Source organism: Clarias gariepinus, chromosome 22, assembly GCF_024256425.1.
Source record: "Clarias gariepinus isolate MV-2021 ecotype Netherlands chromosome 22, CGAR_prim_01v2, whole genome shotgun sequence".
In the NCBI taxonomy this organism is placed as follows: Eukaryota; Metazoa; Chordata; class Actinopteri; order Siluriformes; family Clariidae; genus Clarias; species Clarias gariepinus.
Window position 1 is genome coordinate 6,111,264 of NC_071121.1, and position 19,989 is coordinate 6,131,252.

The 19,989-nt window shown below is 35.1% G+C and overlaps 1 protein-coding gene across 1 annotated transcript; it reads right to left on the minus strand.

Moving 5' to 3' along the window:
• Positions 1-3,176: 3,176 nt before the first annotated feature.
• Positions 3,177-6,264, minus strand: LOC128510327 (CMRF35-like molecule 8). Its single transcript, XM_053482532.1, has 7 exons — positions 6,225-6,264; positions 5,828-6,127; positions 5,383-5,718; positions 5,161-5,223; positions 4,786-4,884; positions 4,642-4,673; positions 3,177-4,088 (listed from the first exon to the last, which is right to left on the minus strand). Exons 1-7 carry the CDS (start codon positions 6,262-6,264, stop codon positions 3,828-3,830), a joined length of 1,131 nt encoding a protein of 376 aa, XP_053338507.1. The 3' UTR covers positions 3,177-3,827.
• Positions 6,265-19,989: the final 13,725 nt, after the last annotated feature.

The following is a 19,989-nucleotide window of genomic DNA, read 5'->3' on the forward strand; positions in this document are numbered from 1 at the left end:
TAATAAAAAAAAGCCATGTTAAATTTTGTCGCTGTCAGGTTATTTATAAGATAATGGTGATGAATGCTGGTTGAAAAGCCCCCCCCCCCCCCCCCCCCCCCCCCCACAGTTTGTTTTTTGCCCCGGGCCCCAACAGACCCCAGAATCACCACTGCCTGTATTTACTGTATTATCAAAGTCATAAATGGAACAAATGCTTTATTATACATGGAATAAAGAAGCTATTCTGTTTCCATTTCATCCATGTAAGCATTAAGGAGCTATATATACTGTAGCTGTGTGATGAATATGCAAAGTGGACTACAGTATATACAGCATGTGGCTTTACAGCTTATGTTAAATTTAATTTACTCTTCATTTATCCCACCGGTTGTCTTTATTGCTCACCATTACTCACTTTGTTAAAATATTCTACTTTACCTGATTCACCAGTAGAGTTATACATGCAGAGATTTTATAAAATTGTTTGTTTGTTTATTTGGTTGCTTTTCTATGTAAGTTATTAATTACAGTAGATGGATTAGTTAGAAAAGTTGTTTTCTGAATATGAAATACTGCACTCAAGTGTCACCTAAGAACTCCCCCTACTGTCATCTTTCTATTTTACTGTTTTTATTTGTTTGTTTTGTTTGCTACTTCTATCCTTTAATAATAAAGGCTGCATGAAATCCCCTCTACATTATTCTAGTTATGTAACATTATTGCCTTGTGGTAAAACATAATAAGGCTTGCAGAAAAAAATACAGAACAATTATTATTATTATTATTATTATTATTATTATTATTATTATTATTATTATTATTAATTATTATTATTTTCATATCCAAAAATATGGGGCCAATCAAAAGATATCTTTTATTATTTTAACAATTTTAATTTATTTTGTGTGCTACCTTCATTTGGTGATTAGTATACAATAAAATATATTATAGGAAAATAATGTAAAGTTCTTGTTATCACTCTAGTGATTTATATCCAATAACAACATGGTAAAAAGAAATTTAAAAATAAATAGATAAAAAGCAACTTGTAAGAAGAAGAGTGTAGAAAAAATGAGTTAGTCAGAGTTGCAGGATACAGGCGATGGTAGTGTGAAGGTGATTGGTCGGTGGTGTTATTCAGTCTGATGATTTGACATCATTTCATTGTTCAAGGTTTCATATGGTGGTGATTTAGCCTGATCATGCTCATTAACGGAAGAAACCTAGAATGAGAAAAAGCTATTGCCCCTTTTCAGTGTGGTATAATTATAACACACCGATACGCTGACAATAAAACACTAATCTTCTGACTTTAACATACTGATCTCCTGATTGTAACACACTGATCCTTTGATCATAACACACTGATCTTCTGACCACACACTGATTCTTTTAACTTAAACACACACAACTATTCACAGCAACACACTGATCCTCTAACAGTAACACAAGATCATTTTAATCCACATAAATCCACTACCAGTAACAAAGCCACTCTGTCAGAATTTTTTTTTAACATGAACACAAAATAAGTAAGTGAGTCTTATTCATAATGTAAACGCTTGCTGTAACCCTGTGCCCTTTGATGAAAGAGAAAAATTGCAGAGTAAATGTGTGTATGATTGTATTACACTGATCTTTTGTCAGTAACAGAATGATCATCTAAATATAATGCATAGATCTCATAGACAGTAACACATATCCTCTATCTGTAACAAACCGATCCCCTGACTGTAACATACTGTAAAGCTCCTTCAACGTTGTCTGATATTCACACTGAGAACTTTAGAACTTCTGTTAACAGAAACAAAGCATATGCAATTTTTAGACTTTGTTTCAGTATATATCATATCTTTGTCAAGACTGTCATTATCAATTTTTTTTTTCGATAGCATTTTAGATTTTCTTATACTCTGTAAAGTTACAGGTGATGTTGGTATTTTGTTCTTGACAAACCTTTATTACTTTTGGCCCTGCACAGCAAGAATCTTTTAATTACTGTATATAAACATCTATCCATCCATCATCTATACTGCTCATAGTGTGTAAGGTCACAGGGCCTGAATGAGGTGACGTACAACACTACAGGCAATTTAGAAAAGCCTATCATTCTTTCATTGCAGGTCTTTGATTTGTAAGAGGAAACTGAAGCCCCAAGAGGAAATCCACCTATCAGGGGAAGAACATACATACTGTACAAACTCTGTAGGGTATGACGCTTCAGATAAGACTTCCGCATGATGGTGTGCCGGCTAATACTCACAAGCTCTGCTCCTCTGCAGAACACCGGTAAGCCAGTTTTGCGACCCATTCCTCTTCACTAAAATGTGCTTTTCTGAGAGAAACCCCTAGTAAAGGTGCGCAAGACGTAACCGAGAGAATAATCCGGTCATTTTTCAAAATACAAGGTTTTTCAAAATAAAATATCGTTCAGACTCAGATAATACATAAATATTTTATTATTAATTGTGCAGTCTGATACCATTTGCTCAACGGACCGGTACCGGTCTGCTGCCAGGGTGTTGGGGACCACTGCATTACAGCACAGTGAAATTCTTACTTTGCATATCCCAGCGTAACTGGGGTCAGTGTGCAGGGTCAGCCATGATACAGCACCCCTGGAGCAGATAGGGTTAAGGGCCCAACAGTGGAACCCTGGTGGAGCTGGGGATCAAGCCGCCGATCTTCCGTAACTCAGTGCCTTAGCCCACTGAGCTACCACTGCCCCAACTATATTTGCCTTATACTGAATCTCAGTTCTGATTAGTGACTAGAATGAGGCTTCATCCTCAGTAGCCAATCACATCAACACAGCCCACAGGACCTGTCAATCAATGTCAATAACTTACTACATTTCCATTTCCATGATAAACCATGTGGTTAATAAAAATAAATATCTGACCTGATATGAGAAAGAGAGTGAAGATACTGTAAGGAGAATCTTCATCATAGATTAAAGCTTCACTTTACTCTTCCCTTACTCTTTCCATCATACTGAGAAATGTTCTTTAGTGGTTGTATCTTAGCTGTTGTAACTCAAAAAGCTGCCTTTAATTTTAAATTTCCTCACTGGACAGGATCTTGTGTATTGGTGTAAATATATATATATATATATATATATATATATATATATATATATATATATATATATATATAATCTTATTAAAAGAAAAGGCAAAAAGAAAATATAAGCAAAAAGAAAATGGATATCTACAGTACATAATCAGCTTTTTTGTGTCCATGGTACTGTATGTTTGCTGGTTATAAATAACAAATAAAAGAAAAAAATAGCAGACCCAAAAATCCACCCTGTATAACATCTCTGGTTCTATGACATGTAGAATCAGGTGAGGATGGGTGTGCACCTCAGTCTTCTTAGAGTGTACTGTAGATGTCCATAAGTGCCTTTAGCAGATTTCAGGCTGCTTTGCTTTCTCTAATAATGTTGGTTATGAAACTCATGACACTGATAATTTTACAGCAACATTGATGCCTTAGTTGTTATGATTTCTGGAAACATAATTAGATTATAATATAGACTGTTGCTTAGGAAAACCAGAATCTAGTCGTACATTAGCTCAATTTGCCCCAGTGTAACATTTGTATGTTGAATATTCGGCAGGAACATATTTTCTGATTTCATCAGCTATGAGGTCATTTTGCTATTTTACTGTTTCGCCATGACACCAATAATTGATTCACATAGAGGTAATATGTATTACTTTTTACTTTTTTTATTCTATGACATTTTAATTTTACTGTACATTGTTAGCATAAATCTACTTTCCAGCAACAAGATAGACATACCATAGCAATCTAGCATTATACTGTAGTAAAGGAAAGTTTTAAGAATGCAGAGTGTGGTAAACCGAGTGCATCTGAGTAGCAGGAGTCAGACATTGGTAGTGTGAATGAGACTGAATGGTGGTGGTTTTCAGAGACTCGTAGCCTGAATCCGATTGGTTGGTGAGGGGATCCAGTGTTTGGTACGTTGAATTTGTCTGGCTTGTAGAGGAATTCGGAGTCTGATGATTCGATCTCATTTCCATGTTCAAGTTTTCATATGGTGGTGATTTAGCCCAGTCATTCTCATAAATAGTAGGAGCCTAGAATTGAAAAAAGAAAATCCATTCACCATTTCAGTCATTATATCAACATGTCCCTGTGCTATCCTGTTTGTTTTTCCACAAGTGGAGGCAATTACTGGGGGAAGCTGACTATCTGTATCTATCATAGTCAAAAGGGACAAAACTTTAATAATTTAATGGCAGGTAAAAAAAATTTGTGATGGAAATGACGAATGAATTGTGACTTAGTCTAACACAACAAACGACTGTATACATCATAGCCGTGCTGATATTTAGTACAACAGCACTCTCCTCATGTGAAATTACTTAAACATATAGAACATTGTTTTAGAAACAATTTTGTAAAAATAAATGTTAAAAATATGCTCCAAATATGTTTATTTACATTTTAATTCTAAATAAATGTTCAACCTGTCATAGAGAATTAGTAGTAAACAAACTTTTCAGAATCCTAAGTACATGACATTTAAATGCTCTTGTAATCGCTTTTTAAATAAATCTGTTTATATTCAGCTTAATAAACAAGTCTCACAGTTACACACACGTAAAACATTTAGATATAAACACTGACCTGCTCATTGCATTTAGATGAGGGTGTTGAACCTGTAATATACGTACATAAAAAGACATGGTTCAATTTCTTACACACAGACAGTTATAAAATCATTTCACTCATGTATGATAGAATTTGTGCTATAGAGATCAGAAGCTCTACCTAATATCTTCTTGTGTCTCCATTTATAGATCATCAGTGCGCATCCACCAATCAGCAACAGAGCCACACAGACACACATACTGATGACAACATGATGATCTTAAGATAGAAACATTAGGGTAATATTTAGACATATGTTATAGACTTCGTGTGTGTACAGTAGAGATGTTAGTCACTTCCTGATCTTTGTGAAATCCTTTGTGCTGGTGTAATGAGGTCATGTTGTAGAAGATGGACATCATGAGCTACAGTGTCCTGGTACCAACCTGAGATTAATCAGGAAGTTGTGGAGACGCAATAAACTAATTCTCCCACTATAACACACTGACTCCCTGACTGTAACACATTATAAATGTAGAATGATTGAGTTCTTACTCGAATGCCCTACATGAGATGAGATCTCTGTTGGTGCTGCTGATGTCATCATGAAGGTGCTGGCTGTTGTGTAAAACATGCAAGATAAAAAATTGCACAGTAAAACCTAGAATCTTTAAAATAACCATTTAACTATTTTATTATTTTAAGTATTTAGTGTTAGTGAGATCTGTTAGTGTAAATATTCATACATCTTTAAAACAGCAGAAATAAAAGTTATACCTGTAACCTGTAGCTGAACCTCTAAGAAGTAGGAGAAATATCCTATAGGAAAAACACGCTTATAACTGTACACTCCACATAAATAAAAGCCATCATCATCTTCTCTTACACCACTGATGTTCACACTGAGAACTCTAGCACGTCTGTCATCAGAAATGAAGAATCTGCCATTTTGAGGTTGTGTTCCAGTATTAAGAATCCCTTTAACAACTCTGTCATTATCAATTTTCTCGATATACTTGTTGTGTTCCTTATACTCTGCTGGATAGTTACAGGTGAAGGTGATGTTCTGTCCTCGGAAAGCGTTCGTTATTTTTGGCCCCGCACAACAAGAATCTGTCATTTATACAAAGAAGAAAACGAAAAAGCTCATTAGCCGTGTAACGCCTTCATGGTGCCTTAACTTTGTGTTGTAGGAATTGAAAGTATCTTGTTTAATAATAACCATTAAGAACTTTCAGGTTTACATCAGTGTTATTTGAAACTCCCACTCCCATGGTGTATGTTCCAGCATCCTGTGGCTTCAGCTTTCTGATAAACACTGTCAAAAATCCCTGTGTGTTTTCATAAAGGATGAATTTTTCCTCTTGAATGCGATTCTTTCCAGTCTTTATACTGTTTATTTCTTTGCACTCTCTGGTTTCCACCTTACAAAGATATTTACTTTTTCCTCTTCCCACTAGGTTAGAGATTATAGTGATGCTTCCTCCTGAATAACCAATCACATCAACACAGCTCACTGGACCTGTCAATCAAAATACAATCTTACTCATTTCTATAAGTTGATCCATTTACAATCCATACAAAATCTTATATCTGGTTAATAAAAATAAATAGCTGACCTGATATTAGGTAGAGAGTGAAAGTGAAGAGAATCTTCATCATCAACTTTATTTTACTTCTGCTCTTCTTTTACTCTTTCCAGCACACTGAGAAATGTTCTAGTAGATGTCTTCTAGCTAGTGTTGCCCAACACTCTGCACGTCATCTGACATGTCCTGTTTAGGTTTTTTTCTTTTCAACATCCTTTGCAACACACAGTTAACTTCCTCTATATTACCACATTTGAGTTGTGTTGGTGGTTATTCCAAGCGTATTCATTAAAATGTGCCTAAAAACGTAACCTACCCATCAGTATCAATTTACCATCAGCAGCATTTCCAAATTATGTTTATGACACTTCCACTGAAAATAATTTATATAAGCTAATGAAACAAAATGAATACGATTTTACCTTTTTTTTTAAAACCAGGTCTACTTTCTGCAGCAAAACGTCCAAAACTACACTGTTAGACATGTCTGTAATTTGCAAATTTTTTTTACTGTATTTCATCCAGCATAATACCCTAAATTATATTTACAGTTAAAAACTGTATTTCTCCTTGCATCATGGGAATATTCTGTGATGTCAAACACCAAATACAGCGATTCACTGTATTTTTTTTTTTAAATTGATGTATAATACTGTATTTTCCACAACGACTTTAGCGCCCAAAGCATAGATTTGATCTGGATCCACAAGATTTGTTCAGGTTTTGTCTGAGGACCGTGGCGCAATTCCAGAGGACATCCTTATCAACACACCAGATTAACATTTTTATATGCCAAAGACCAACCAACAAGCAAGGTAAAAAGTGTGTGTGTGTGTGTGTGTGTGTGTGTGTGTGCTGACATTAACTTTGGTAACATTGGGTAACGGAAGCTTTACTACGCTAAACTGAGGTAACGTTAACGGTAGTATTTCATTTTATATACGATTTTGTGAGTTTATTCAATTGCCGAAATAAAATCCAAATAATTTTAAACGAGCAAGTTTAACTAAGCCAAGTTGGTTAATGTAATTGTCTTTGTTTTGCAGTTAACATTAGTTAACGTGGCTTAGTAAGAACCGAGTTGAGAAATTTAACATCTGGAGTTATAGGTTAATACTTTAAAAATGTCTGTTGATGATTAGCCATTGTTCTTGTTTTACATTAACGTTAGATTTTTGTACGTTAGATTTATTTTATGCAGTTAGATATTTACTTTTTTTTTTCAATTGATATTTCTTGTCACATGGGTCCAATGCCATTGTACCATTTTTAATTAATCCAGACATAACTTACAGTACTTTTTTTCTTTTTCTCATTTCTGACATTAATTGACTAGATTTATTTTGCGATTTTAATAGACACCCTCAGGAATGATTTCAAATAGGAACCAGGAACTGCAGCGCCTCGGGTTTGGCCTGAGAAGGAGGGAGTTTCAAATATGCAGTTCAGATACTTAAATTATTTTATAAATGTATTTCCATGTGCTTTGTATTATTTTAAATGTTTTTCTTAAAAAAGGTGATTTAAATGTTTAATGTGTTCACATTTACATTGTTTTTTCATGAATTTGCAATGATTTGAATAAAGAATGGGATATTTTGTAATTGTGTCTGTTTGAATCTCAGTAGTAGCAAGATAAAAATGGTAACATTTACATGTAAACATTAATAAACTACATTTAAAATAAAATTTATATTTAGGACAAATTATAATGGCTGTAGTGAACTGTCAACCTATTTTTATCACAGTAATAACCCAATTATAAAATTACAGTAACACACTGTAAACTGATTTACAGTTAAATACTGTAAATCTCAAATAATGGCAACAGTGACTTATACTCTCAAACATCTGTGTGTGAATTTGCAAAATGAAAATGCATTTTTCCTCTTGAACACCCTACAAATATATTTGCTTTATACTGAATTTCAGTACTGATTAGTGACTATAACGACGCTTCATCCTCAGTAGCCAATCACATCAACACAATCCACAGGACCTGTCAATCAAGGTCAATAACTTGATACACTTACTGTACATTTCCATGATAAACCATGTGGGTAATAAAAATAAATATCTCACCTGATATAAGAGAGTGGAGATGAGGAGGATCTTCATTATGAATTAAAGCTTCACTTTACTGTTTCCATCGCACTGAGAAATGTTATCTAGTGGTTGTATTTTAGCTGTTGTAGCAAAAAAAAAATCTGCCATTCATATAAATTTCCTCACTGGACAGAATCTTGTGTATTGGTGTTATATACATATACAGTACATATTGTAATATTCATAGATATTAGTAACAAGGAGAATTACATTCTATCTTAAAAAAAGCACATTTCCCTCCTTTAGTAAATCCTCTAGTACTGCACTGGCTCTTACATCGATATCTCTCTTCAAGAGCAGATTTACTTCATTAAATCAGTTTTCTTTAATGGTGTTGTGTAAGTCTTTCCACATAACCACTGATGCCAGAAAGTGTTATATGACCAATGAGAAGTTTCTAAATATTTAGGTTAAGGGTTTTGAACATTGGTTTTAAATTGTAGTATTACTGAGGTTTTCACCTTTACCAAAGCGAGCAGGCCAAAAGTTTTTAATAGAACCAAATACATGTTTTATTATAAACATGTCTGCTCCTCAAATAGTTAGTGCACCTCGGATTTCTTAGAGTGTACTGTAGAAGTCCATAAGTGCCTTCAGCAGATTTCAGGCTGCCTTGCTTTTCCTAATAATGTTGGTGATTAATCTCATGACACGTGTTTTCGCAGCAACATTGATGACTTGTGACGTCTACTAACATAATTAGACTATAATATAGACTGTTGCTCAAGAAGTCCTGAATCCAGTTGTACGTTAGCGCAATTTGCCATCATTGTGTATGATCTGTATGTCACCAACAATTTATTCACATAGAGGTGATATGTATTATATTTTTACTTATTTTATTCCATGACATTTTAAGCTTACATTGTTAGCATAAATCTACTTTCCAGCAACAACCATACCATAGCAATCTAGCATTATAGTAAAGGAAAGTTTTAAGAATGCAGAGTGTGGTAAACTGAGTGAATCTGAGTAGCAGGAGTCATAGGGTCAGACATTGGTAGTGTGAATGAGACTGAATGGTGGTGTTGGTCAGAGACTCATAGCCTGAATCTGATTGGTTGGTGAGGGGATCCAGTGTTTGGTACGTTGAATTTGTGAGTCTGATGATTCGATCTCATTTCCATGTCCCAGTTTTCATATGGTGGTGATTTATCCCAGTCATTCTCATAAATAGTAGGAGCCTAGAATTGAAAAAAAAAAAATCCATTCACCATTTCAGTCATTATATCAACATGTCCCTGTGCTATCCTGTTTGTTTTTTTCACAAGTGGAGGCAATTACTGGGGGAAGCTGGCTATCTGTATCTATCATAGTCAAAAGAGACATAACTTCCATGGTAGGTGGAGAAATGTAGTGATGGAAATGACGAATGAATTGTGACATAGTCTAACACAACAAACACTTGTATACATCATAGCCGTGCTGATATTCAGTACAACAGCACTCTCCTCGTGTGACATTACTTAATCATATAGAACATTGTTTTAGAAACAATTTTGTAAAATAAATATTAAAAATATGCTCCAAATATGTTTATTTAGATTTCTTTTCCCAATTATTATCATATTGTGTGTGTGGTTTGATGTTGTAAAGCTTAACATGTCCACCCTGTTATAAAAAATTAGTAGTAAAAATAAAAACCTTTTTACAATTCTAAGTATACAGTATGTGATACATACTGTATGAGTACACAGTCACCATCGAGAGTGAATCACTTTATTACCTGAAGATTCCCCACGTGCTCATTAAATGTAACTACAACAAAAAAATGTCCAACTTGTTATTTGTCACACTTTAATTTAGGTCATCAAATACATTTTAATATTACACAAAGATAAACAGAGTACAAAATACAATTTTTATATGATGATTTTATTTTTGTTAAGGGAAAAATCTGTCCAAACTTGTCCTATATGTAAAAGTAACCATAAAAAAAAAAAACATAGCAAAACATAGCAAATAATTCACTCATACCACGCGGAATGCCGATGTAAAATAGTTTACCTGTAGGATTACAAAGAAACAGAGATGTTTTACCACCTCTTTCAAAGCCTGAAAACTCAACAGTAAGGACTCGGTTGAGTGGCTGCGAGCACACGGGCATGTGCAGCTTCTAACATTGGCATGCAAGGCTTCTAATGTACAGAAGTGTGTGTAATGAGGTGGGTTTAAGACTAATTCACTCACAGGAGTTTGGAAGCTTTTGCCTTCGGTATAGAATTGTTTATATCTGAGGCTGATCAGACAGTCACCTGTCACGGCCAATCAGACTAAAAACCAGCCAAATTCTGGTCAATAACTGATCGACCAGGTCATCTCTATTATGAATGTGAAAATATAAAACGACAAAAAAAAACGATTTTGGAATCAGTGTGTTAATACGTGAATCGCCACACATACAAATTACGATTTATAACTGAATCGATTTCCCCCCCATCTCTAACACACACGCACATTTGAGAACACCAATCAGCCTAATCTTTATGTCCCAATATTTTTGGACTGTGGGAGGAAACCGAACCACCTGGAGGAAACCCACTAATCACAGGGTGAACATTTAAACTCTATGAACACATACAGTACCCAAGGTGGGATGACCCTGGAGATGCAATGTGACAGTGCTAACCACTAAGCCACTGTGCCCTGGTTTATTCATGTTTCTGTACTTCATATCCCTAACTCTTGTAACTGCACATGCTCATTCTTTCTCTTACAGACATGATCAGGTTGCTCTAAGATGAGGTAATGTTAGCCATGTTGATCATGAACCCCACTAGCATGCTATTTCCACAAACTGAAGCAGGTTTTGTATAATGACAGCAAGTTGGCGTGAGCCCTTAAACGCATACAGATTGCACTACAGTGCCTATAGTTCTTTCTCAGTAACTTTCAACCAGACTAAAATTATCATAAAAGGGTAAAGCAGAATACTCCATAAAACAAGTCTTATTGCTGATTGAATCATATTTAAAGAAGGAGACAGGATTGAGGGCCTAGAACAATTACAGCCAATGTACTGTAATTTTTTTTTTCATCACATTTTTAAAAACCTGTCTTTAACTCTTTGGTGATGAGACACCTGATCACCCTAAGGAACAATGTACTCCATACAAAAATTTATGAAAAAACTTATTGTTTTTATTCATATGTGTCCCCTGAGACAAGCAAGAACTAAAGTACAGAAGGCAGTAACACAACGTAACTACTGTAGCTTTCTTACAGGTTAAACAATGAAATGAACAACAGGTTGAACAATGAAACTGAAACGCCCAGTTTTAGACCACAATATTTTATAAGTATGGTGCAGGGCCTCCTTTTGCGGCCGATACAGAATCAATTTTTTTTGGGAAAGACAGATACAAGTACCACACAGTGGCCAGAGGGATTTTGAGCCATTTTTCTTGCAGAATAGTGGCCAGGTCACTACGTGAAGGAAAACGTTTCCTGACTCGCTCCTCCAAAACCCCCCAAAGTGGCTCAGTAATATTTAAATCTGGAATGTGCAGTCCATGAAAGAACTTCACTTTCATGTTCATCAAACCACTCTATCACCAGTCTTGATTTGTGTATTGGAGCATTATCATCATGATACATGGCACTACCTTCAGGATACAATGTTTCAACCACTGGGTCCAAACATGGTCCTTCAGAATGGTTCGGTAGTCTTTGGCAGCGACCCGCCCATCTAACACACGTATTAGGCCTAGGGAATGCCATAATCCATCCAGCCCAAAACATCACTGATCCACCCCCATGCTTCACTCTGGCCTGCAACAGTCTGGGTGGTACGCTTCTTTGGGGCTGCTCCACACCGTAACTCTCCTGGATGTGGGAAAGAGAGTGAAGGTGGACTCATCAGAGAATAATACATGTTTCACATTGTCTACAGCCTAAGATTTTTCACCGCTGGCATAATTAAAATCAATGTTTGGCATTGGCACGAGTGACCTAAGGTTTGGACCTAAGGTTATACCAGCATGGCCATGTACTGTACATTGACGCTGTGGAGCTCCCGACAAACCGTTTTGGTGGAAACAGGAGAGTTGAGGTGCACATTTAATTCTGCAATGAGTGGGACAGCTGTGGTTTTATGTTTTTTGGATACAATCCGGGTTGGCACTCTGGCATCCCTTTTAAAAAGACATTACCCTGGATACTGTGGCTCTTGATACATCACAAGGACTTGCTATCTTGGTCACAGATGCGCCAGCGAGACGTGCACCAACAATTTGTCCTCTTTTGAACTCTGATATGTCACTCATAATGTTTTGTGCATTGCAATATTTTAGGCAAAACTGTGCTATTCCTCTGAAAATTAAACCTTTACACTCTGCTCTTACTGGTGAGACTCCTCAATAATTCAATAATTATTTTGATTGTGTAAAGCTGCTTTGCGACAATATCAATTACTAATTCAATTGAACATGAAAAAAAAATGCAAAAACTACTTTTAGATAACTTAAGTATTAAGTGTTAGTTAGATCTGGTAGTGTAAATATTCTTACATCTTTAAAACAGCATGAATAATAGATTGACCTGTAACCTGTAGCTGAACCTCAAGGTGAAGGAGGAGTAATATCCTATAGGGACAACAGTCTCATACACTCCACATAAATAAAAGCCATCATCAGCTTCTCTCTCATCACTGATGTTGACAGTCTTCTTCAAAGTTCTTCAAGCTTCATCAACATAAGCTTTATTGTACTTCTACTATTCTTTTACTCTTTCCAGCACACTGAGAAATGTTTAGTGGATGTCTTCTAGCTGGTGTTGCCCAACGCTCTGCACGTCATCTTACATGTCCTGTTTAGACAGGATCTTGTGTGTTGGTAATTTAAATTTACATTTATTCAACACCCTCTGCAACACTCTATTAACTTCCTCTGTGTGAGTTGTGTTGGTGGTTATTTCTAGCATTTTCATTAAAATGTGCCTAAAAACGTATTCTACCTCTCAGTGTCAGTTTACCATCAGCAGATATTACCATAGCAGCATTAATATAATATGTTTTACATACATTTATTTATTTAAACCTACATCCTGCAGCAAAATTTCACCAGCCATAACATCGTTATATCTGTGTTCAGAGAGGAGTTATGCAAGTCTTTTTACATGAGCACTGATTACGGAAATTGTTATATGAGCACATACAAACACATTTGGGTAGAGAGTGAACATTTAATGCATTTAAAGTGTCACATTACCGAATTATTATTATCATTATTATTTTCGTATATTTATCATAACTAGCTAGTGAGTAGCTTTTGAACAAAACAAACAAACATTATCCTCAGAGACACTGTTTTACATTATACCATTTGGCAACGGTAACATTTTGAAGCTGTGTTCAGAGATTGTGTTTGTAAACAGGCATCACAGGTACCAGCTTGAGCCACAGGCTGGTAGAGGACCCAAGAGGGCTGACAAACGTTAAACTGCAGCAGTGGCATTGTGCCCACTTTGCATTGATAGCAAGAGACCTGAGAAAGTTTTTTTTTTTTATATAGTAGAAAATATTCTTTAAAGTAACATTTTGAAAACAATATTATAAACTTTAAAATTTAAAAAAGTGCGTTTAAATTTTCCTTGGTGTCAGATTTCTTATAAGATAATAGTGATGAATGCTAGTTGGAGAGGCTCCCTAGAATTTTTTGCCCAGGGCCCCAACAGACCCCAGAATTACCACTGCCTGTATTTATTATTAAAGTCATAAATGGAACAAGGTTATGGCTTATGGTTCATTTTATTTACTGTTTATGTCATGTATTTCTTACTTCATATAAATATTTTCCTTTAATTATTTTACTAGTAGTGAAACTTACTGATGTTTTATTTATTTGTTGGTTTATTTATAACAACATAAGTTGCTAACGAAAGAATAAAAACCTAATAGAATATGGAATACTGTGAAATACTGTACTCAAGTTTTATCTTAGAGCTCCCTCTACTGTCAACTTACTTATCTTTGCTTTGTTTTGTTTTTTCATAACCCATATTGATAGGAAGATGGGATAAATAATCATTATATATTAGTATTTCTAAAATAACAAATTGCCTAATAAGAGTTTATTAACATATTAATTACATTATTGACATTAATCCAGGCTATATGGTGTCCTGTAAGCCATACGCTTCCTTCATTTCTGTAATGTTACATTAGCTATAGCATTACAACACCATTTTACTTATGGTCATATCAGTCATTCCCCTTAGCAATAATAATTATTAATTCTCCCAGTGGCCCAACACACGGGAGAACATGGTCTTTTTCTTCTCTAAATTGTCATGTGTATATAAAGATATCATACAATAAAACATTTATTTTATTTTAATTGTCACAAAAATTACAAAATTAGATACAAATTACATACAAATGTTTAAAATTACACATAAGAAAAAAAAACTTTTTTTAAATTACATAGAAATGTTTAAAAACACCACACACACAGGATTTATAGGACTCATAGTTCCACCCAGGTGTAATAATACAATCTTTACCAGCTATAAGTCATTTTACTATTTAATACCATTTCACCATGTCACCAATATTTCATTTACATACTTTTTTAAATAAAAAAATATATATTTTTTAATTACACAACATTTTAAAGTTTACTTTATTGTTAGCATAAAAATCTGACAAAGCAAAGTTTAGATAAAAATATCACGAAGTGATCTGCTATAGGAAAGAAATTATAGGGAATAACTATAGGACATAGGGAATCCAGTAACAACATAGCCAAACTTACACCATAACAATCTAGCATCACAGTACAAAACAAGTTTTTTTAAAAAGGAAAGCTTTAAGAATGAAGAGTGTGATAAATCGAGTTAGCCTGAGTTTTAGGATTCAGATGTTGGTAGTGTGAATGTGAATCAGATTGGTTAGTGGCGGGATCCGGCATTTGGAACATTAAAGTCGACTGGCTTGGAAGTGAATTTGGATTCTTATGATCTGGTCTCATTTCGATGCTCACATTTTCATAGGGAGGTAAATTACCCTGGTCATTCTCATAAACAGTAGGAGGCTAGAAAAAGAGAAATAAATTACTGTTTCATTTGTTGTGTATTAGAACATGTATAGAGTTATATATCCTCTATGTAGAGAGCTGCTGTCTTAAAATGCAACACACATTTAAAAAATTGTAACGCAATCAGTCATAAATACTCACCTGTGCATTGTCTTGGGATGAAGGTTTTAAACCTGTAAGTATACAAATAATCCACTTATTTTCTTTTAGCTGACTTTAGTGATAAAATCCTACACATAATAAAAATGTGGGTTTGTACCTTTTGTTTTCTTAGGTCTTAATTTATAGATTATCAGAAGGCATCCTCCAATCAGCACTCGAAGCACACAGATAAACGCAAATATGATGAGGATGCAGATGGTGATAAGGATGATGACATGGAAAACTGGAGACAGCAATAAAAACATGACAGGAACAAACCAAATGTGCATTAACAATAACCTGTATACAAAATAATTAACATATACTTGTATGTGTTTGCAGCACAGTTCCTAAACTCTTAAATGTCATAAGTCATGTTGTACAAGTAGAAGTTAAAAAAGCTCAAACACAGTGATCCTCTATTTGTAATTATTTGTACAACAATGAACAGAGAATAAAAAAGTGTAAGTTCTTACTCAAACAAACTGGATCGTATGCTAGATCATACACTCCTTCACTGTGTGTTGCTGATTCCATCATGGAGCTGGCTGTTGTATAAAACATGAAAGAAAACAATTACACAGGAAATCTGTGTGTATGTGTGTACAGTAGAGTTTCTGGTCACTTTCTGATTGCTTTGACTACCAATGAACTGGTGTTATGATTCATGTTTAAAAGAAGGACATTAGAACCTGCAGCATCCTGGTACCAAGGTGAAAGAAACCTTGATATGAGGATCAGTTTCTAGTAATTGGCAGTGAGCCCTAACACATTGATTTCCTGACTGTAACAGACTGATCTTCTTACTATAACACACTAATCAACTGAATATAACACGCTGATCCCCTTACTACAACATACTGATCCACTGACAATAACACACTGATCCCTTTATTGTAAAACACTGTTCCTTTGACTGTAATCATTTTGACATGAATATAAATTAAAGAAATTTACTGGCTTACTGATGTTTTCTGTCTGGGGTGCTGATGCCATTATTTAGATAGCTGCTGTATAAAACATTAAAGAAAAGAATTACTCTCTAAATACTAAATCTGTGTGTATGTGTGTACAGCAGATTTGCTGGTCATTTTCTGATTGTTTTGACTACCAATGTACTGGTGATTCATGTTCAAAAGAAGGACATTAGAAACAGCAGTTCCCTGGTACCAAAGTGAAATCAACCGGAAACCTCGCAGTTCCAATCAATTTCAGGATGCTTTACTGTTGGCATGACACAGGACTGATGGTAGCGCTCGCCTTTTCTTCTCTGGACAAGCCTTTTTCCAGATGCCCCAAACAATAGGAAAGTGGCTTCATCGGAGAATATGACTTTGCCCCAGTCCTCAGCAGCCCATTCATCATACTTTCTGCAGAAGATCAATCTGTCCCTGATGTTTTCTTTTTTTTTGGAGAGAAGTGGCTTTTTCTTGACACCAGACCATCTCCCAAAAGTCTTCGCCTCACTGTGCGTGCAGATGTGCTCACACCTGCCTGCTGCCATTCCTGAGCAAGTTCTGCACTGGTGGCACTCCGATCCCGCAGCTGAATCCTCTTTAGGAGACGATCCTGCCGCTTGCTGGACTTTCTTGGATGCCCTGAAACCTTCTTAACAAGAATTGAACCTCTTTCCTTGAAGTTCTTGATGATCCTATAAATTGTTGATTTAGGTGCAATCTTAGTAGCCACAATATCCTTGCCTGTGAAGCCATTTTAATGCAACGTAATGATGTCTGCATGCGTTTCTTTGCAGGTCACCATGGTTAACAATGGAAGAACAATGATTTCAAGCATCACCCTCCTTTTAACATGTCAAGTCTGCCATTCTAACCCAATCAGCCTGACATAATGATCTCCAGCCTTGTGCTCGTCAACATTCTCACCTTAACACAGTGGTTCTCAAACTGTGGGGCGCGCCCCACTAGTGGGGAATACAGACATGACAGGTGGGGCGCGATGAACGGGAGGGAATTAGTGGAAAATAATGGGAAAGTACCTATTCTAATTCATGCTTTTCTTTATTGATTTATTTAATCTTTATTTTCTTTATCGGACACTCGAAACTAAATAATGACACACAAAGAAATGGATCATTAATACAAGTGAATTAAAATAACATCAGAGAAAAAGTGGAACCATAGTGCAACAATAACGGTTTAACGTCGGCATGTTAATTGCAGAGGAACAATATATAAGGAAACATTCGGTATTATATATGTCATTTCATTTATTTCAATGTGTCTGTTGATGTTTCTGTATTTTTGTTATAAATTAATATTTTATCAGGCAGTACTAGTCTGGCGTTTCTAGTTTCCAGTGTGGTAACAAAGTTGCTTTTTGATCCTTCAGGCGCTGAACAGAAGGGAAGATCAATATCGTTCTACGCTTTTTGTTGCTGTGCGGCATTTTGCGATGATCCCTAAATCATTTGTTGCGCTGTAGAGAATAATGTTGTTTATGCTTTTAAACATGTATAATTTAAGGCGGATGTAGCTTAAAGACAATGTAGAGAGGAAATATATGTATGTGGGTATCTTATTTGCGGGTTTATTTACGTAGCTATTGAATTCGGAGATGCGAATATCAAACTAACTTTACCGCGGACACAAACAAGTGTTATGCGCTAAAATGCCCTCCTGCCACGGATTGCCCCCCTACATAATCTCTATCAAATATTATATTAGGACATGCATTCAAAGGTTTATTATTATCAAATATATTATTACTATTATAATTAACCCTAGGCACGTGAGGGCCGTCGAGACGATTAATACAAATGATTATTTTATGGCACATTTATTTTGCAGGGGTTTGTCAATGTACAAATAACAAATTATTTATCACAAACTACACTAAATAAATATTGTTTGTGGTGAAAAATTACAGGAAACGATTTTTATTATAAAATAAGCAATATAAAAATATACATGTTGTAGGCCCATATGAAAAAATATATAATTTATATATTTTTTCTCCTATACAATTTTCTTTATATTGCTTACTTTATAGTTAAATTCATTTGTTATAATTTGTCATTTGTAAACCATAAACCTATGAATTTATGTTCTAATATATTATTTGAAAGAGATTGTGTGTGGGGGGGCAATCCGTGGCAGGGGGGCATTTTAGACCATAACACAGTAGCGTACTGTATGTAGTGAGCATAATAACATCAATGGATACATTTGTTACATGGACCACAAAAAAAGCAGGTGATTCAGCACTATCAGCCTAATCAACCAAAAATCCAGCCGAAAGGAAAACATGATGAAGCCTATATGTTGCGCTTGGATTCATGGTCGGGATGGTGAGGCCAGAGGAGAGACCCATGTGTGTTTTGTGTCTTAAACCGCTGGCAGCAGACAGCATGAGACAAAGTAGGAAGACACTTAGAGACAACACACCCCAGTCATGTTAATAAGCCACTCAACTTCTTTGAAAGAAAGCTCTAGATAAGTAACAAAGTAAGCCTGTTATAACAATTGCACGTGTATTTTATCTGTTTTGAACTTGGTGTTATTTGATCTTACTGGTTTAGAAATAGATTTTTCAATAAATAGTACACTTGGCCGTTTTGGTTATCATTTTGTTGACAAGTGGGGCTTGGAAATTCGCCCACCCCTTTAAGTGGGGAATGACAGAAAATGTTTGAGAACCACTGCCTTAACAGTTAACAGGTGAGAATGTTGCTGAAATGATCTCAGCAGGTCCTTTAATGACAGCAATGAAATGCAGTGGAAAGGTTTTTTTGGGATTAAGTTAATTTTAATGGCAAAGAAGGACTATGCAATTCATCTGATCACTCTTCATAACATTCTGGACTAAATGCAAATTGCTATTATAAAAACTTAAGCAGCAATTTTTCCAATTTCCAATATTTATGTAATTCTTAAAACCTTTGGCCACGACTGTACAGTATACCTCTATTTTGATTTATGACAGACATGAAAAAAAAAATTATTCCTTAAAATGTTTTTTTATTCATTTCATAAAGCATGACCATGATTCTTTCCCCCTCTTTTTTTATTTTCGTACACTTTTCTGTCTAAACCCTTGAAAACACAATTTCTTTTATTGTTTCGACATCGACAGTGACTGCCACTGGACCTGTCAATCAAAAGAAAATCTTGATAATATCTATAACTGAAATCCGTACCATCATATTCTCTACGTACACAACCCTATTGGCTAACAGTGAAGCACTTTCAATGAGATAAAACAGGAAGCTGTTTCTGTAATTTTACTTTGTAATCTGCGTCTCCTGTGAGAGTTCTCTTTTTCTTACAACAGTTCCATTCACATAAGCGTGTACTTTACTCTTTGTAGTTAATATCCATACTGTTAACCTTGTTAAGATCCTATTGATGGACCTTAATGTACAGTTTCTTTAGCTTATTCTGAGTGCAGTAGGATGATCATGTACTTAAAAAAAAAAATTTAACACACAATTTATTAATATCTCACTGATGACATTAACATACAATAATTTTAATTATGCACTTGTACATATGCTC

Coding starts and splice junctions, on each gene's coding strand:
- LOC128510327 (XM_053482532.1), bottom strand. CDS start 6,264: ATGAAGATTCTCTTCACTTTCACTCTCTACCTAATATCAG. Junction 5,719..5,827: donor AAACCTGAAAGTTCTTAATG/GTTATTATTAAA, acceptor TATAAATGACAG/ATTCTTGTTGTGCGGGGCCA. Junction 4,674..4,785: donor GAGACACAAGAAGATATTAG/GTAGAGCTTCTG, acceptor CGTATATTACAG/GTTCAACACCCTCATCTAAA.